At 44.0% G+C, this 16,095-nt stretch overlaps 2 protein-coding genes across 2 annotated transcripts; both read left to right on the top strand.

Moving 5' to 3' along the window:
- Positions 1-326: 326 nt before the first annotated feature.
- On the top strand, positions 327-3,803 carry gpsm3 (G protein signaling modulator 3). The gene is made up of 5 exons (XM_086153718.1): positions 327-513; positions 833-1,362; positions 1,557-1,719; positions 2,628-2,869; positions 2,994-3,803. Exons 2-5 carry the CDS (start codon positions 928-930, stop codon positions 3,132-3,134), a joined length of 981 nt encoding a protein of 326 aa, XP_086009844.1. The 5' UTR covers positions 327-513; positions 833-927; the 3' UTR covers positions 3,135-3,803.
- Positions 3,804-5,720: 1,917 nt separating this feature from the next.
- On the top strand, positions 5,721-15,077 carry dnase2 (deoxyribonuclease II, lysosomal). The gene is made up of 7 exons (XM_086153759.1): positions 5,721-5,855; positions 6,105-6,202; positions 7,103-7,274; positions 8,063-8,168; positions 9,452-9,616; positions 11,008-11,226; positions 11,959-15,077. Exons 1-7 carry the CDS (start codon positions 5,790-5,792, stop codon positions 12,336-12,338), a joined length of 1,206 nt encoding a protein of 401 aa, XP_086009885.1. The 5' UTR covers positions 5,721-5,789; the 3' UTR covers positions 12,339-15,077.
- Positions 15,078-16,095: the final 1,018 nt, after the last annotated feature.

The following is a 16,095-nucleotide window of genomic DNA, read 5'->3' as shown; positions in this document are numbered from 1 at the left end:
AGATCTTTCACCCCACAGAAAGCTTTTCTCTTTTGTATACTTCTCCTTTTAGCGAGCAAGTCAACAGGAAATGTGCCAAAACCACAGCAGAGTCTGAGCGACTCGCTTGTTTCAACACGTTTGACATAATCAAATAAGCAGCAGCTGCCTTCGCCCACCCTTCCAGCGGCGTGCCGCTCCTCTCCCATCCCAAAGGCATTTGCTTGGGATGGCTCAGACGCTGACCACATTAACACCGGGGTCCCTCCTGCTTTCGCCCAGCGCTTGATGACAACGTGACTTGTTACATGTGGGTCACATAAATAGGGGTAGGCTGTGCGTCAAGAGGAACAGGAAGAGAGAAAGAAAAAGACAGCGAGGCAGACAGTTGGCGAGAGAATTGTCACGTCGGACTCCCCCCCACGAAATTCTTGATCTCAAACCAGGTACTGAAAGCGGGAAGCTGAAGATGTACTCGGTCTTCGGCTACTTCAGGAGGTGATGCTTTGAAAGAGACGATTTCGCAACGCCAAGGTAAGGCTGATACAGCACAACTCTACTTTTACTGAAATAAGAAGGGACACCGTTGGTCTGTCATGACTGAAGCAGTATATTGTCGCAAGATTTCGACATTTCCTACCATTGTGTTGACGGCCAATCTTCTTGCAATCACAAGGGCAGGAATTTTTTGACTCACAGTGTGATCTGCGCTTAGAACATCTGTAGAAAACATGCTAAAACCTGCCAAGCTGGTTCCTCATAGTACAAAAACACTGCTTCCTTACAGAAGCCTGTATGTTTATTTCAAGTGCAGGTTTTTTCTGTCTTCTCATGGGGATATTTTCCTCCGCAGTGGCTGGACCTCGGATTGTTTGACCCCGAGATCTTTGACCACGAGACCCTTGTTTGTGTGTCGTCTTCCCCTTGTTTGGTCCGACAGCAAGATTAATGGACAGCAACGCGGTGGAAATGGCAGAGGGAGGCCCAGCGGGGTCTCCCGTCATCGCAGAAAAAGCAGACATGATTGAGGGTGCTGTGGGGAGTGTCTCGTCTGTCACCGTGAGTAGGCTGAGCGGGGAGTCGGCTCTCGAGGACGCGGGAGAACACACCGGGGAGTACGGCTGCAAAGAAGACCCAGCGATGGAGGGGACTTTAGAAAGGACAGGCACAGAAGTGGGAGCGGCAGATGTGAAGGAAAAACAGATGGGTGTGAACGGCGATGATGGACAGAGCAGGGGTGAGACCGGAGAGCCGGCCTGTGAGTCGACGCAGGTTTGTGAACGCGGGGAGGAAACCGGTCAGACGGCGGATACAAAAGACCCGCAAAAAGAGACGGATTCACTTGAGCCACAACTCGAAGGAACGTCGGAGGACACAAAAAAGGTTTGTGGGCAAAGTGATTTTCGATGACTCAGCTGGCGAGTTGTGTTTTCAGTGAGCAGACGAACATGGTGGAAAAAAAGCTCAACGTGTTGTCACAGAGCACGACGAAATATGTGGGAGTGAATTCCGCCGCCGTGCCAGCAGAACTCACAGCCTTGTTTTTCTTCTGCCACCTGCCCTCGCCTTCTCCCCAGGCTCATCGGTTAACCCCCGACTTCCCAGAGTCCCTGTACGAGCTGCTGTGCAACCTCCAAGAGGGGCGGCGGCTCAATGACCAGCGCTGCTCCTTCCGGCTGCAGAGCGGGGTGCGGAGGAGGTGCCACTCCGAGCCCAACACCAGCAAGCCGGCGAACAGAGGTGAGGTGCGATGGGAGGTGCCAGAATCGACTGGCTGTGAAATTCATTTGGGCTCCAAGCCCACGTTCCAATTTCATTTACCTGAAACCAACCAAGTTAGACACAAACAGTTGGCTTCGGTCTTCGGTGTGATGAAATACGAATGCAGACGGCGGTGGTGCAATTATCAGGCTTTCCACAGAGAAGTAACCACCTGTACAAGAATACCATAACATAATTTCAGAGAGATACAACCTGAGAAATGATCTGTGTCTAACAATAATTCCCAAATACAGAATTTTGGATGTTACCATCTGGACTTCTTGCTCCATCAATTCCAGAATCCATCGATATGTTTTTTTTTGCGGAGCAGCCTTTTGATAGAAATGAACGCACACACCACCGGATCCAAGGGACACCATAGATTGGGATAGTGGGATAACATACATTTGTTCTTCTATCATGATCTGTTATCTAAATAAAGAATCACGAGAGGTGTTCATGAACAGGACACAAACCAGCAGTGTGTTGGTTAACTGGGCTAATCTCCAGTCATGCTCTTATCAGTCATAAACGATAGACGGTAGGTAAAGGATAATATTCCAGTTCATCCCCGATAAATATCAAAAAAGTATTAACGCCTGAAAGACACATAGGCTTGCAAACCCAGACGGGATGAAACTACTTTCGACAAAACTTTACGTGACATTTGAAATAATACTTTATAATAAAGTTTCCCATGGCCGCATTTTAGCAAGGATACATCACAGTGAAACCATAGATCATTTTTATTGGAGTTTTGTCATATTTATTGGCACTCAATCATTTTCTGTCTGGCTATACTGACTCAACTGTAGTGCAAGATATGTGCGTCTGTTTATCGCAACCGCCCCGTCTGACGTCGACGCTCGTTTCTCATCTCTCCGCAGTCACCTTCTCGTCCATGACTTCCCTGCAGAGGGAGGAATTATTTGAGCTGGTCGCCACGGCTCAGGCTCGCCGGCTGGATGACCAGAGGGCACTGCTGCAAAGGTCGCCGCCAAAATCCAAAAGCAGGAGTTTCAGAGGCAGCATCAAGCAGCTGTCCTTTGTGAGAAGGCCTGAGAAGCCGTTGCCGGCTCCTGTTCCTGTTCCCAAAGAAGAGCTGTACAATATGATTCTCACGACACAGGTGAGCTGCCTAATTGACACGTCCTCAAAACGGAAAGGTCACATTTTCAAAAAAAAAAAAAAAAAGCGAAGCAATGAGATAGGGGAACTCCTTTGGTCACACATCAACTTCCCTTCACCCACAGGCCCAAGGCAGACTGGAGGACCAGCGAAGCAGAGCCCCGGGTCCCATGGACGACGAGGACTTCTTCTCCCTCCTCCTGAGGGTCCAGGGGGGTCGGATGGACGAACAGAGGACTGAGCTACCCTGCCTGCTGTTAACCTGAGACCCGGTTAAAATCTCCGATCGGCCTCTTTCGTCAGTGTTTTAGCGTTGATCTTCAGAGGATTTCAACGTGATTTTAGGAAATGAGCCTGTCTGCCCGGGCACTTTGGCAGGGCTTCTTGATGGAGCCCTGCCAAAGTCCATTCCGCAAAGATGCATCTTTAACACGTGTCGCGTTAGATTTGGATGTGACTAAGCAAGAATTTGTGAGAATCCGCGTCACAATGCCATTCATGCTGCCCCCTTTTTTAATCCATTTATTCTGGTCAGAATCCCTTTCAGCTGCTGTTTTTCACAGTGAATCCTCTCATTAGAGTCAGCGTTTGACTCCTGAAAAGAGAAGAACCTCTATCTTCTCATCTTACCGCAGGCCGATTTCTCAAAATGTTGATGCTTGCCTTCAAAGCGATCCTGGAGACGTTGCGAAGTTTCAATTGCGCTTTATCAAATTCTCTCACCTTGTCACTTGACGTGCTGTCTAATCTCCGTCGCCATCTTTTTCAATTTTCTCTGACTGAATGTGTCGAGTGCTCGAGGTGTTTGTTGCGGATCCTTAAAATGAAGGAGGAAGACCACCGACCACTGTGGGTTGCCCTTATTTGTACATGGACACCAGGGCTGGTGCTGTATATGAATAATTACCCACAAAATAAACAAAAGAGGGACAATAGCCTCTTGTTTCAGTCTTTCACTTTTCAACTTATATGGGGGGGGGGGACTGTTTAACACGTCCTAAAGAGCATTGCATCATGTCCAATCATTTTCTTTTTTATTTTGACTATACACATGCAGTACATTGTATTTCCAAGAATTCGAGCCCTAAATTTCACAGGCACCTGTGAAAGTTGCACCTTCTACATCATGGTCATCATCAGCAACATGATTTCTTTGACGGGCCCCGTTCCCACGACATCATCCCATCTGATAAACTAAATAAATCACACGAAGTGCTCCTGACGTCCCACTTGGGGAACAAACCAGGCAAAGACAGATGTGTTTGTTTAGCAGAGCGGAGCATGCGAAAGTTCACATTGAGTTCCTGAAGCCTTGACCGTCGCCGCACTTCATGTCAGCCTGAAGACAAACAGGAGACGCTTGTTCACACACACGCTCTTCATTCAATCTGTCACTCGGCTTGTGAGCAACAGTGAAACCGAACGGCCAGGAGCGCTGATCTTACTTGTCATAAAGTCTAAAAAGATTGATGTTAACACTATATTTTTCAGCATTTGATTAACAGTCGACTGACTTGAATATGAAACAAAAAGTAAAACCATCCTCTTATTCGCACCCCATCGGAGGAGAACATTTTCTTGTTCCTTTCTCTTTCTATGCCAATAAATGTTTTCACCATTTTGCATAAAAAAAATTGACTGATGAAATTAATACATTTCTCTGTTTATGGTATGCTCGGGTTTGGAAATGCATGAACAAGGAAGCGTGACTCAGATTTGGGGAAAAAACTTCATTCTGACACCTCACTTGGTCCGTATTGTCATGAGACACACGCCAGCAGGACATGGGAGGCTTCCAGATGTTATTGCAGGACGATCTAATGAGCAAAAACAGATATTATTATGATTATATTTTTAGTTTGATCCTGAGAGTCACCTCACTACGTATACAGTACTTATATGAATTTGTTGTTATTGAGAATATAAAGTATTTAACACATGGAGATGTGTCTAATTGGAGATTACTCATGAGACGACATTCTTGCATCGGTTTCTTTAGCAGCTGTGGAAAAAACTCAAGGGTCAGCTGCCAGACATGGCCTCCAGTAATCCTCCACCTCTGCCCTGTTTGTTTATAAACCACTCTGCTCGAAGAGGAAGTCCTGGTTTGTCCGTTACGAGGGAGCTTAGAAAGTGGACCATGGTCCACTTCCTCAAACAAAGCAGAATCGTGGCACATGACGACAGTTCGACAGAAAGAAATAAGATATTCCTCATTTGTGGGTTGAATCGTAAAAAAATAGAAAAAAAAGACCCTCTTATTGATCCAAATGGCAATTTATATGATTTGTGTTGACACTTCAAATCAGAAATTAAAATGGGACCAATGTACCGGGGGAAAAATAAATGTTTGTAATAATAACAATGTCAGACGTCATCCCTGCAAGAGCAGGTGATCAGTGTCCACAGCAGAAACAATTCATCATTCCTTTGTTTGGCAAGATCATGAGAACGAAATCCCAAACACTCCTGTTCTCTTGATGAGATCATGTAACACCTAATTTTTATCTTTTCCCCATACAATGCGCGATATACTTATTTTTCCTCCGTGTATGTTCCCTCGGAGGTTCTCGAAACGTAAGCCTACGCACAAATAACACATTTACCGTGATGAGATAATCCAGGTTGATACTTTGAATTTATCATTGCTCACAATAATCATGAGATCCAGGAATTGAGAATAATCCACATATTTGGAGTGACAAAAGCAGGCAATATTTCATTTTTTTGGTCAAATGAATGTGTCCTGATGGATCTTTTTGTGGCCAGTCCTCGTCTGGGGAGCGAAAGTTGGTATTTTTTCCAGACATTTTCCGCTAGATGGCGGGACTGAGCGACAAAGCAAGATCATCTGCCGATACAGTGGAGGAGAAGAGGAAGCTCGATCCGCCGGTAAAAACACGGAAATCTGAAGTTTTCTGATGTTTGAAGTTGTCTGCATGTTCACCTGGGGACGCGAGGAGGAGAAGCAACCGATCAGAGCGAAGGTGAGCTTTTTTAACCCCGCTGACTTTCACCCAACTGCTAAAACTTTTGTTTTTTTTTGTGAAGTACAGCTCGGGAAAAGGGAATGAAAGTGATTGAGAAATAATGCGTCCACGCCTTGTAATTTAGTTTTTTTCTGGAAACGAATGCAAGATCCCGCTTCTAAAAATGAAACAAAAATAAAACACAAAAACCTACCCAAAGTTTCCGTATATATATATTTGTTGAACTGAAGTTTGTTTGATTCTCAGATGCTCCTGTTTATTTCCCTGCTGGTCCTGTTATTATCACAAGGGGGCGCTGCTTCACCCATCAGTTGCTACAATGACAGAGGGGATGCTGTGGACTGGTAATTCATTTTAATGTATTACACCAGTGTTTCCCAACCTTTTTTGAGCCCCGGCACATATTTTTCATACAAAAAAAATCACACGGCACACCACCAAATAAATATGTCAAAAACATTTTTTTAACGAATTAGAATGAAACCGTAATCTCAATTTACTTAGTGTGAAATGTAATGTATCTAATATCTGTAGATTCATCAAGATGCAATGCAAATTTCCCACTGATGTGCAACTTTTCCAGAACACTTTTCACGATGTCTGAAGACATGTCATCAATGTGTCTGGAAATGGTATTATTTGAGAGAAATCGGGCAATTTCTTTGTCAACGCCAGAGCCGAGCATTTCCTCTACAATGATTTTGCCAGCAGGTAGTATTAATGTTTTGCTACGGTGTGTGGCTGTTTGGATTTAGAGATGAGTTCAACAACTTTGTGGTAAGCTTTCACTGCTTTCTCACTCGTCTTGGTAGTTTTCAACAATGCTGCCTGTTTGTTTACGCAGATACAAGTACTTTTTAGTTTAAAAATGTATCACGCAAAGTGTCACTCATCACTCTGATACACAGATGCACAGGTTAATTCACAACCCGCTGCCGTCGAATGGGCACGCTGCCCACATAGACATAGGAAGACACATTATTTGCGTTGGATAAATAATTTTCGGACCAATCAGGTGAAAGTGGGCATTTTTCCACGGCGCACCTGATGATCTCTCTCGGCACACTAATGTGCCGCGACACAGTGGTTGGGAAACACTGCATTACACTGTTGGTATTATAATAAGAAAATCACTTTTCTGCCACCTGCGTCGATATTATTTAACCTTGAATGCTGTTTTTTTTTTTTTTTTATTTAATTCAAAGCTGCTGTTTAATTTTTTTATTTTTACTCTCTGTGGTTAGGTTCTACATGTACAAGCTCCCGAAAGATGACAGCAGCAAGTTTGCCGCACAGGGTTTGATGTATTTGCTGCTCGAGAAAGGGAGCAACGCATGGGTCGAGGGGAAGGGGGCCTTGAACGACACGGCGGGGGCTTTGGGCAGGACGGTGGGACAGCTGTACTCCCGAGCGAAGGTCTGTGAGAACGTGCAAACAATTGTCATGCGTTGTCTTACTCTCAACTCAAGAGTTCAACAGCGTCTCGAAATAACAAGAACTAGTAAGGATAAAAATAGTTTTGCGTTACTATTGCAATCCTTGCTATTCTCTCTTGACTTAAATCCTAACATTGACCTTCTTGTGTATTTTACTTGTTTGCATTTCCCCCCAAAGATTCACTGTGGTAGAAGGGAGTTATTTTTGCCGCCTTCCGCTTTGTTTTTTCGGAGTCATTATGGATCGACACATGCATTTACACAACCTACTGAGAGATATTTTCCATTGTGTGACGTGTTTGAGAACCACATGATTTTTTCAGAGAAGTGAGGTCCGGATGTTATTTTTGGACCCAACATGCCACTTTCGCTGACACCCCTGGTGCATTCAAGTTTTGTGCGCTCAAGTGCAGAGTTTCAGCCTCCCAGCACACTCGGAGGGGTGCGCCATTTTTAAAAACAAATGCCACCAGCTCACCCGCCCTTATTTAAAGTCCCAAACTTTCACTTCTCAAGTTGAATGTCTGGATGTCGGACCGCTTCTACGGCACGTCCAGTTTGGCCGTGTGTGACTCTGAGGCTTCTCAAGTTGCTATTTGCCAGATACGGGACTGCGGTATCTGTAATGTGCTTAATCATGCTCAGACGGCTGCCTCGGAGCAACGGATCGGTCGGTGCAGCATATCATACATCACTCTACTCTGAATTGAAGGTCAAGAATTCATCCGCGGGAACGAGAAGAACAACGCATTGTTGTCGTTTCTGCAGGGGACTGAGGTGGCGTACATTCTTTACAATGACCAGAAGCCTGGGGGGGCGGCGCCCGCTGAAGGATGGCCAGGCGACAGGAACTGGGAAGCGGGGCACACAAAAGGTAAGCTTCAGGGCATTGGAGCCTCTGTGTTCAGAGAACATTGCTCGTCCGCAAGAAATCTGAAAGCAACTCCTGCTTGTAGGAGTATTTCATTCACGTGTGAATGGCTGGGTCGTCTAGATGTGGCTCCAGGTAGGAGGCCGGGACACCGGCTGCTATCCTGACCTTTGAAACGTTCATACTACATTCAAGTTTTTTAAAAACAGTCACATCGGTGATGTTGTTTGAGGAAAAAAAAAGCAACTGAAAATGTTATGATTGTCATCAGAAATTTTCTGATAAATACAGGACTGTCTCAGAAAATTAGAATATTGTGATAAAATTCTTTATCTTCTGTAATGTTTGTTTGTTTGTTTAGAAGTTTATTAGGACAGTGTACAATTACTTTAAGCACAGAGGCAGAGATGTAGAGATTGTAGCTCATAGCTAATTTCCCTCTGTAGTCCTGGACAATACAAATATAAAACTACAAAATAGACAATGTATATAAAATATACAGATAGGAAATAAAATAAACATACAATATATAAACAGGCAATAAAATATGTATTTTGCAAGTTGAAAGCGCTATTGTTGTGATATTGTTGTGATATTATTACCTTGGTCATCTTGCTAACTTGCAATTACAAAAACAAAAATGTCACACATTCTGGATTCATTACAAATCAACTGAAATATTGCAAGCCTTTTATTATTTTAATATTGCTGATTATGGCTTACATCTTAAGAAAACTCAAAAATCCTGTCTAAAAATATTTGAATATCATGAAAAAGTATTTTTTGTTTTTTTTAATTGCATTTCAGAAGATAAAGAACTTAATCACAATATTCTAATTTTCTGAGACAGTCCTGTAAACTAGACCCTTAAAATGCAAATATTATCCCCTTCTTCAATATCAAAAAACGGAGAGTATTTAGGTAACAATGACAATCTTCATCTGTAATTTTTTTTCAGTTCATGAGCCTGGAAAATAGATTACCGGTAACTGCTTTCCAGGTTTTTGAGGACACTTGGAAACCTTCGCCATTTGACCAGACAGAATTCCAACACAATAATTACCTACAGTCCTGTAGGTTTTACGTGAATTCAGCAAAGGGTTAAGTTGAAAAATCAGCCATTAAAATTTAATTTGGCATTTCAAGATAGGATCCAAGTTTTTTTTACATTTTTTCAGAAAACATTTCTAACATGGAGGCTGAGATGAATTGCGAAAGCCAAAATCTAAAGGAGCAGTGAAGACCAATAGTTTCTGGTGACGTTCTTGCGCTCCCCCCTCCTGCAGGTGTTGTGATCCTGGATCAGACTCAGGGGTTCTGGCTGGTCCACAGCATACCCAAATTCCCCTTGGCGCAACAAACGGGGGAGTTTCAGTACCCAGCCAACGGCCTGAACAACGGCCAGAGCCTCATCTGCATCACTTTCCCGCTTGCCACCTTCCAGACCGTAGGTGAGTTGGGCGAAATCACAGACCTAGATGTTCAACATCTGCATGCATCAGTCGGGCGGGACCGAATTGTTGGTCTGAAAGTGTCGAGTAACTCAACTCAGTGCCGTGTAGAGCTGGGTTGGTGGAAATAGGATTTATCTCACATGAAACACCATAGACCAACTGTTAAAATGACAGAAATCTAAAAAAAATTCCCTCGAAACACTACATTCCTGTCATTTTGGGGCCTTAAAATATCCTCCCCGATCCAGAACACAGCAATCAGTGAAGGTTTTAAGTCTCCCCGGAGCCATTGCGGCTTATTACAGACTTATTGCCGAGCCGGGAGTTAATAATCCGGTCAGTTACCGGCACGGCGGCAGGAAGCAGGTGTCGGCGGCGTGTCGTCGAGCTTCGGTTCCCTGGCAGACCCGCCATTTGGCACGGTCGCCGTGGAGGTACCCGGTCATAATGTAATTAGGCCGCGGGGTGTAACCATAGTGACGCTGGCCTCCACGCTGCGGTCGGAATCATGTGCCAGCAAGGATCGGCCTGGGATTAAATGAATATAGTCGCAAATTCAGACGAGAATATTTCCGCTTCCATTGCCGGGATTGTGTCAGAATGCAGCTTCTGACCTGGGATCGGTGCAAGGACCTACTCGAATTTCTTACAGCATCTCCCTGAAACGCTCTGAAATATTTGAATATTTTAATAACATTAAGAAGCCCTTTGTCTAAATCCCTTGTTTATAATTTGGTATTTCCGAGTTAACTTCTCATATTATTGTAAATAATATTAATTTCTGATGAATTTGAAGGTGATCCCATTAATTTATTGAAGAAAAAAGTTGATGTTTTGGATATAATTTTTATTGTGCAGTTTAGCCAATAAACCTTTATTGTACAATTTCTTCTCTTTTGAAAACACCGTGATTGATTCTGGCAGATTATTGGATGGTGATGAACTTTTGAGGAAAAATCACCAGCTAAGTTTTTTTTTCTAGAGAGCTTTTACGCCGAGTTTACTTCTCATATTATTGTAAATAATATTAATTTCTGATGAATTTGAAGGTGATCCCATTAATTTATTGTAGAAAAAAGTTGATGTTTTGGATATAATTTTTATTGTGCAGTTTAGCCAATAAACCTTTATTGTACAATTTCTTCTCTTTTGAAAACACCGTGATTGATTCTGGCAGATTATTGGATGGTGATGAACTTTTCAGGAAAAATCACCACCTAAGGTTTTTTTCTAGAGAGCTTTTACGTCATACAAACAGGAGCAGGAGAGAATTCATCTCAGAAGCACAGGAAGTTGAGGGTGACGCCCCGGTGTCGGTCGGGCAGCGTCGGGCTCGGTGGAGCGACGGGTTGCCATTCCCGCTCAATCCCGTCCGTTTGCCGCGGCAGGAGAGCAGCTGCAGATCAATCAGCCCTCGGTGTATGACTGCCACGTCCCGCAGTCCTTGGCCTCACTGCTGCCTGCGCTGGCTGCCGTCTGCAAGAGACAACACCAGTCCGGTCATGGATTCCTGTCCGCCAGACCCGTTTCTAACCGCAGCGTGAGCCTGACCTCCAAGGACGGCACGCGCTTCATCAACTTCGCCAAAGGAGCCTCCTTCAATGCCGGTAGGAGCGGAGGAGCGGTCGAGATCTTTTGTGATAAATGCATTTGGCAGAAAACTCCCACATCGTACTTTATATCAAGTGGCCGTACTTTCTATCTGCATCAGAATGCATGAGAGCTCAATTTATTTTTCTCTCACAATGGCGGTATTTCCAATAGATGCCTCAAAACAGATTTGAATTTGATCTTAAAATATCAAATGCATTTCAAATGTATTGAAAGCAACTTCTCAGAGTATCGTTGTAATTTATTGCTCGATGCTAAATTCTTTGTGTAAGTACCGACATCGTTTTGGGCTATCGACAAAACAACAAACCTCTCATTTTGCAGAAGCAGAAAGCAGAAGATGTATTGTTCCAGACGTCAGAAACATCCTGCTTGACATTTTTCCGCCCAGTTTCCAAACATAGCCTGACCGTTTCGACCCACTTTTTAACCGATCGTCTGCCGTTAAAGTGTATTCAGCAGTTTCTGTTGCGTTTCTTTTTTAAAATATCTTAATGTTCTCATTTCAATTCATCTTCACGCTCCGGCGAAGCGTCATCAAGAGCATTTTAATCCGAAAGGCGCCGTTTGAATACGATTATTTAAATCCAGCCGACAGGGGGCACCGGGGAAGCTATTTGCTCACCCTCTGTCCTCCATCATACGATGTTTGTTTTAACAGGACGTAGGAAAGAAATGCTTGACCCCCCCCCCCCATTTTCTCACTCCTCCTCCCTCTCCGCTGTTAGACCTCTACCACTCCTGGGTGGGCCCGTCCCTGCAGTCAGACCTCCTGGTCCAGTTCTGGTCTCGCACCAGGGGCGTCCTCCCCTCCGACTGCTCGCAGCACCTCAAGGTCCTGAACGTCAAGTTCCTCTCACCGGGGAAGACCTTCTCCTTTCGCAGCACCAGGGACCACTCCAAATGGGCGGTCAGCCCTCGGCCGACGGGGTCGGGTGGCGGCTGGGTGTGCGTGGGGGATATAAACCGCGACAAGGCGGAGGAGGCGAGAGGCGGCGGCACCGTGTGCCTCCAGGATCCGGTGGTATGGAAGGCTTATCAGACGGCAGCCCTGGAGTGTGAGGCATGCGGTGGGGGGACCGTCCAGTGCTCCAAGGCATCGGGGTAGAACAGGGGCGAATGCAGGTGTACAAATCTGTGTGGGCTCCAACCAGGGTTCAGTATCTGCTAAAGTAGAGGTGCTCACATTTTTTCAGCAACAACAATTCAAAACATTCTTTATATGTGCAATATATGTTGATCTTTCTTTTTCTTTGGGCTTTTCTCTTCAGGGGTCGCCACAGCGAATCAACTTTCTCCGTCTAACTCTATTCTCTGTATCCTCCTCTCTCACTACGTCCATCCTCTTCTTCTTCTTCGACCCACAGTAGCCCAATTTCAAATGGTACCCTGTAGGTCATCGGTACCGATGGCGGATTTTGTTAACCCGGTTCTCAACCGATCCGGTATGATCTGGTTATTATGGTTGATTCGCATGTTTGGTTTTGGCAAAAGATGTACACCCGATGCCCTTCCTGATGCAACCCTCTGCATTGGGACCGGCTCAGGGAGACACTGCTCCGTGCGCCCCCATTACGTACAATATATGTTGATGTCCCTTGCATAACTGCATGAGCCAATATTGCACAACACAAAATAATTATATACATTTTTTGACATTACCCAAGTTCACTCTGTTGGTTGGCACTGACTTAATCAGCCAGGGATGCATAGCTTCCAGCCGGCCTTATTAACGACAACTTGACTCACCCGGAACGATGCTTCAGTCGCGGGTTTCGTTTTTTAAGTATGTTGTGTGAAAAGCGACTGCTGTTTGGACAATTGGGATTTTAAAAGTACATTTTTAAAGTACTTTTTATTGCACATCATATAATGTACTCGAGGAGTGTATAATATGTCGCTTGTATATTAAAATGCTCATGTTTTTTTAAGATTATTTAATATAATTTTTCTCTACTAGTAGTCATTTGAGACTGGCTCTTTATTGATGCCCTGTGTAGTTGTGGAGCAAATATTGGAGTAAGTACCGCGGTAAAGTGGGGTAACTAAAGGGGTAACACAGCTTAAACATAAGTGTAAATACATAGGTTGGATGGGGTAGTTACTGGGATAATGGGTGAATCAGGAGGAAACAGTGGGCAAAAACTTTGGTAACAGTAAATATAAGTAATGCAGGGTTGAGGGGGAAAATACAGGGGTAACACAGGGTTAATATACGTGTAAATACATGAAATAAGTGCAGTGGTAATGCAGCACTCCTGGTATTTTGTCTTAAGTCACTGGAATCAGTGTTACACCTTACACTGAACCTTGTAATGATTTTTAAGGCCCTGCATTTGACCTTAAGATTTTAATGTGTGATGTAAATGTGACGATTGTCTGTTGAACATTATTGCTTTTGTTATTGATTATTTAATTTTTATTTTTTTTGCGGGGGCTCATTGCTGCTGTCTCCAAGTGTTTGCTCATGAGGGGAATGTAGAGCAGACCTGCTCTACATGGTGAGTGTCGTCAAACAACTGCGTTGTGATTTGACGCCACATAAATACAATCGTCAAAAAGAAAAGAAAAGAAAAGAAAATCAAGCAAAAAAAATAGGACTCAAGGATTTATTTCTACATTTTTACATTTGGTATAGGGGAGAATATTCTTGATAATATTTGAGAAATGGGAATGAATCATATCAACTTTTATTTTTCCGCGTTTTCATAAAAAGGTACTTTGTTCAGAAACATTGTCTGTCCAAATGAAATCAAGTCAGTTTTCAGAAAAAGACATGAAGAAAAATCCAGGTTGGAAACTTTTGAGAGCGAGTGGGTTTGGAGTGTGTTCCACAACGAGTGGTTTTTATCCAACCCACACTGGAGAGACGCTCGTCTGCGCTGCTCGATTTGTTAAACTCTCCGGGGAGCTTCCAGGGCCTGCGCTGCAAAATTGAGAAAAATTGCTTTTAGAGGATTTTAAACTTTGAAAAATCACATCCAGCAACGGCATTCAAGTGCTTGAAGAGTTCAATACGTCATGGGTCTTTGGGCCGAGTGAGTGATTTTGGTTATGAGCCTGCTGTGCATCTCTGATGCGCTTTGCTTTTAAGTGCGGTACCTTCGGGCGCCTCCTGAAGGCGTTGGACATCACTTTCTCAAAGGTGTGCCTTCATAACAAGTCGGTAGCCTTCCCATCATTTTCTTTTCAGATGCTCCTCTTGAGTCACGGTTTGAAATAAAACCCTGACTGATGGTTGTTTTTTTTTTTTTTGGAGTCCATGTCTCGTTTATGTGTCAGCAAATCAATATTAGATTGATGTTGTTTCAGATCAATATCATATCAAGTCAGCTTCTTTTTGAGCTGCATTCAAGTCTTAGGATATGGTTTGAATCGCGTCTAACAAAAAGTTGCTGCAAACATCTGAAAAAAAAAACACCTGTTTAACACCTGTGGAAAGTAAAAAAATCAACAATTTGGTCCAAAAACCAACAAATCATCAACCTGACATCTGGATTATCCGTCCATCTTCTGCCACTTATCCTGCACTCAGGGTAGCAGGGGATGCTGGAGGCTATCCCAGCTGTCACTGGGCGAGAGGCGGGATACACCCTGGACTGGTCGCCAGACAATTGCGGGGCCACATATATAAACAAACAACCATTCACTCATTCATTTTGGGCGATTTTCCCAATTGTTTCCAATTAATCTGCATGTTTTTTGACTGTGGGAGGTAACCGGAGAACCCGGAGGAAACCCACACGGACAACATGCAAAATCCACACAGAAAGGTCTCCTTGTCGGAATCAAACCAGGATCCTTCGTGCTGTGAGGCAGAAGCGATAATAATAATAATAATAATTATTATTATTATTATTATTATTGGTAGTGGTAATAGTAATAGAAGTCCTGATCTTGGCCTACATCATACTATCGACACTTTATGACATTCACAGACCTGAATCTTCTTCCACACCGATTCAGCTACAATTGGTCATTATTTATTGGGATTACTGATCTGTTCTGATATGTATATATCGGGCGAGAGGTCCATGTTATTTATGCGTTTATACATTTCACTGTTTCGTTGTTGACCTTAATGAGCAAAACTGTAATGTTGACACGCCCGTAGTATTTTCTTGGTGCTTAAAGCCCCCAAGGTGGCGTAGTGTTTAGTTTTTGAGTTTGCACGTTCTCCCCTGAGTCTGTTGGTTACCTTAAGGTTCCCTGGTTTCCTCCCAGAATATTTTCCTCCAAATTTGTGAATGAGAGGGTGAATGGCTGCATGTCTCAATATGTGATGGTGTGACTGGCCCCCGTCGCCCAATGACAGCAGGGATAGGGGGTATCCCAGCTCGGATCTATTAGCTTTTTCAAAAAGTTACAAAGAGAGGGGGATCCAAATCAGAAGATGGTTGCACAGAAGAAGAGTTTGGTAGCTGAATGCACCCCTGGCACCCCTGCGAACCAGAATGTGGGCGAGTTGGTATAGATTTGAATGACTGAAGACCCTAAGGACATAGAATGCATCGCAGAGAATCAATCAAAAGGCAATGCGTTTCGTATAAAAGTAAATTTATTACAGCAAAAATAGGACATCTTGTATGTTGCGCATAAACAGCTGGGCTGTGAGACACCGCCGTCTCTCCATTCACCCACATGTGCTATTTCACATAGACATTCAGATGCAAACATGGAAAAAAAGAACTGAGCACCCGGTTGAAGAAAAAGGCACTGAAACGATCGGTCGCGCAGCATTTAAAACGTCGACGCACGTCATCCATTATAACCCAGCATCCTCACCCTGGCCCCGCAGTGCCCCGGCCTCGGCCTCGGCCCATCAGGGGGCGTCACCAGCGGAGCAGGTAGCAGAACAACCAGAG

The sequence above is a fragment of the Fistularia commersonii genome, chromosome 10, assembly GCF_037954325.1.
Source record: "Fistularia commersonii isolate RoL2024-O1a breed Wild chromosome 10, RoL_Fcom_v1.0, whole genome shotgun sequence".
In the NCBI taxonomy this organism is placed as follows: domain Eukaryota; kingdom Metazoa; phylum Chordata; class Actinopteri; order Syngnathiformes; family Fistulariidae; genus Fistularia; species Fistularia commersonii.
Note: the sequence above shows the minus strand (reverse complement) of the source record. Positions and strands in the feature narration are given on the sequence as shown.

Excerpts from the sequence above, each read along its gene's own strand:
- gpsm3 (XM_086153718.1), top strand. The coding sequence starts at position 928 with ATGGACAGCAACGCGGTGGAAATGGCAGAGGGAGGCCCAGCGGGGTCT. Across the intron at positions 1,720-2,627 it reads CAGCAAGCCGGCGAACAGAG|TCACCTTCTCGTCCATGACT; the intron begins GTGAGGTGCGAT and ends ATCTCTCCGCAG. Across the intron at positions 2,870-2,993 it reads ATATGATTCTCACGACACAG|GCCCAAGGCAGACTGGAGGA; the intron begins GTGAGCTGCCTA and ends CTTCACCCACAG.
- dnase2 (XM_086153759.1), top strand. The coding sequence starts at position 5,790 with ATGTTTGAAGTTGTCTGCATGTTCACCTGGGGACGCGAGGAGGAGAAG. Across the intron at positions 6,203-7,102 it reads AGAGGGGATGCTGTGGACTG|GTTCTACATGTACAAGCTCC; the intron begins GTAATTCATTTT and ends CTCTGTGGTTAG. Across the intron at positions 7,275-8,062 it reads AGCTGTACTCCCGAGCGAAG|GGGACTGAGGTGGCGTACAT; the intron begins GTCTGTGAGAAC and ends TCGTTTCTGCAG.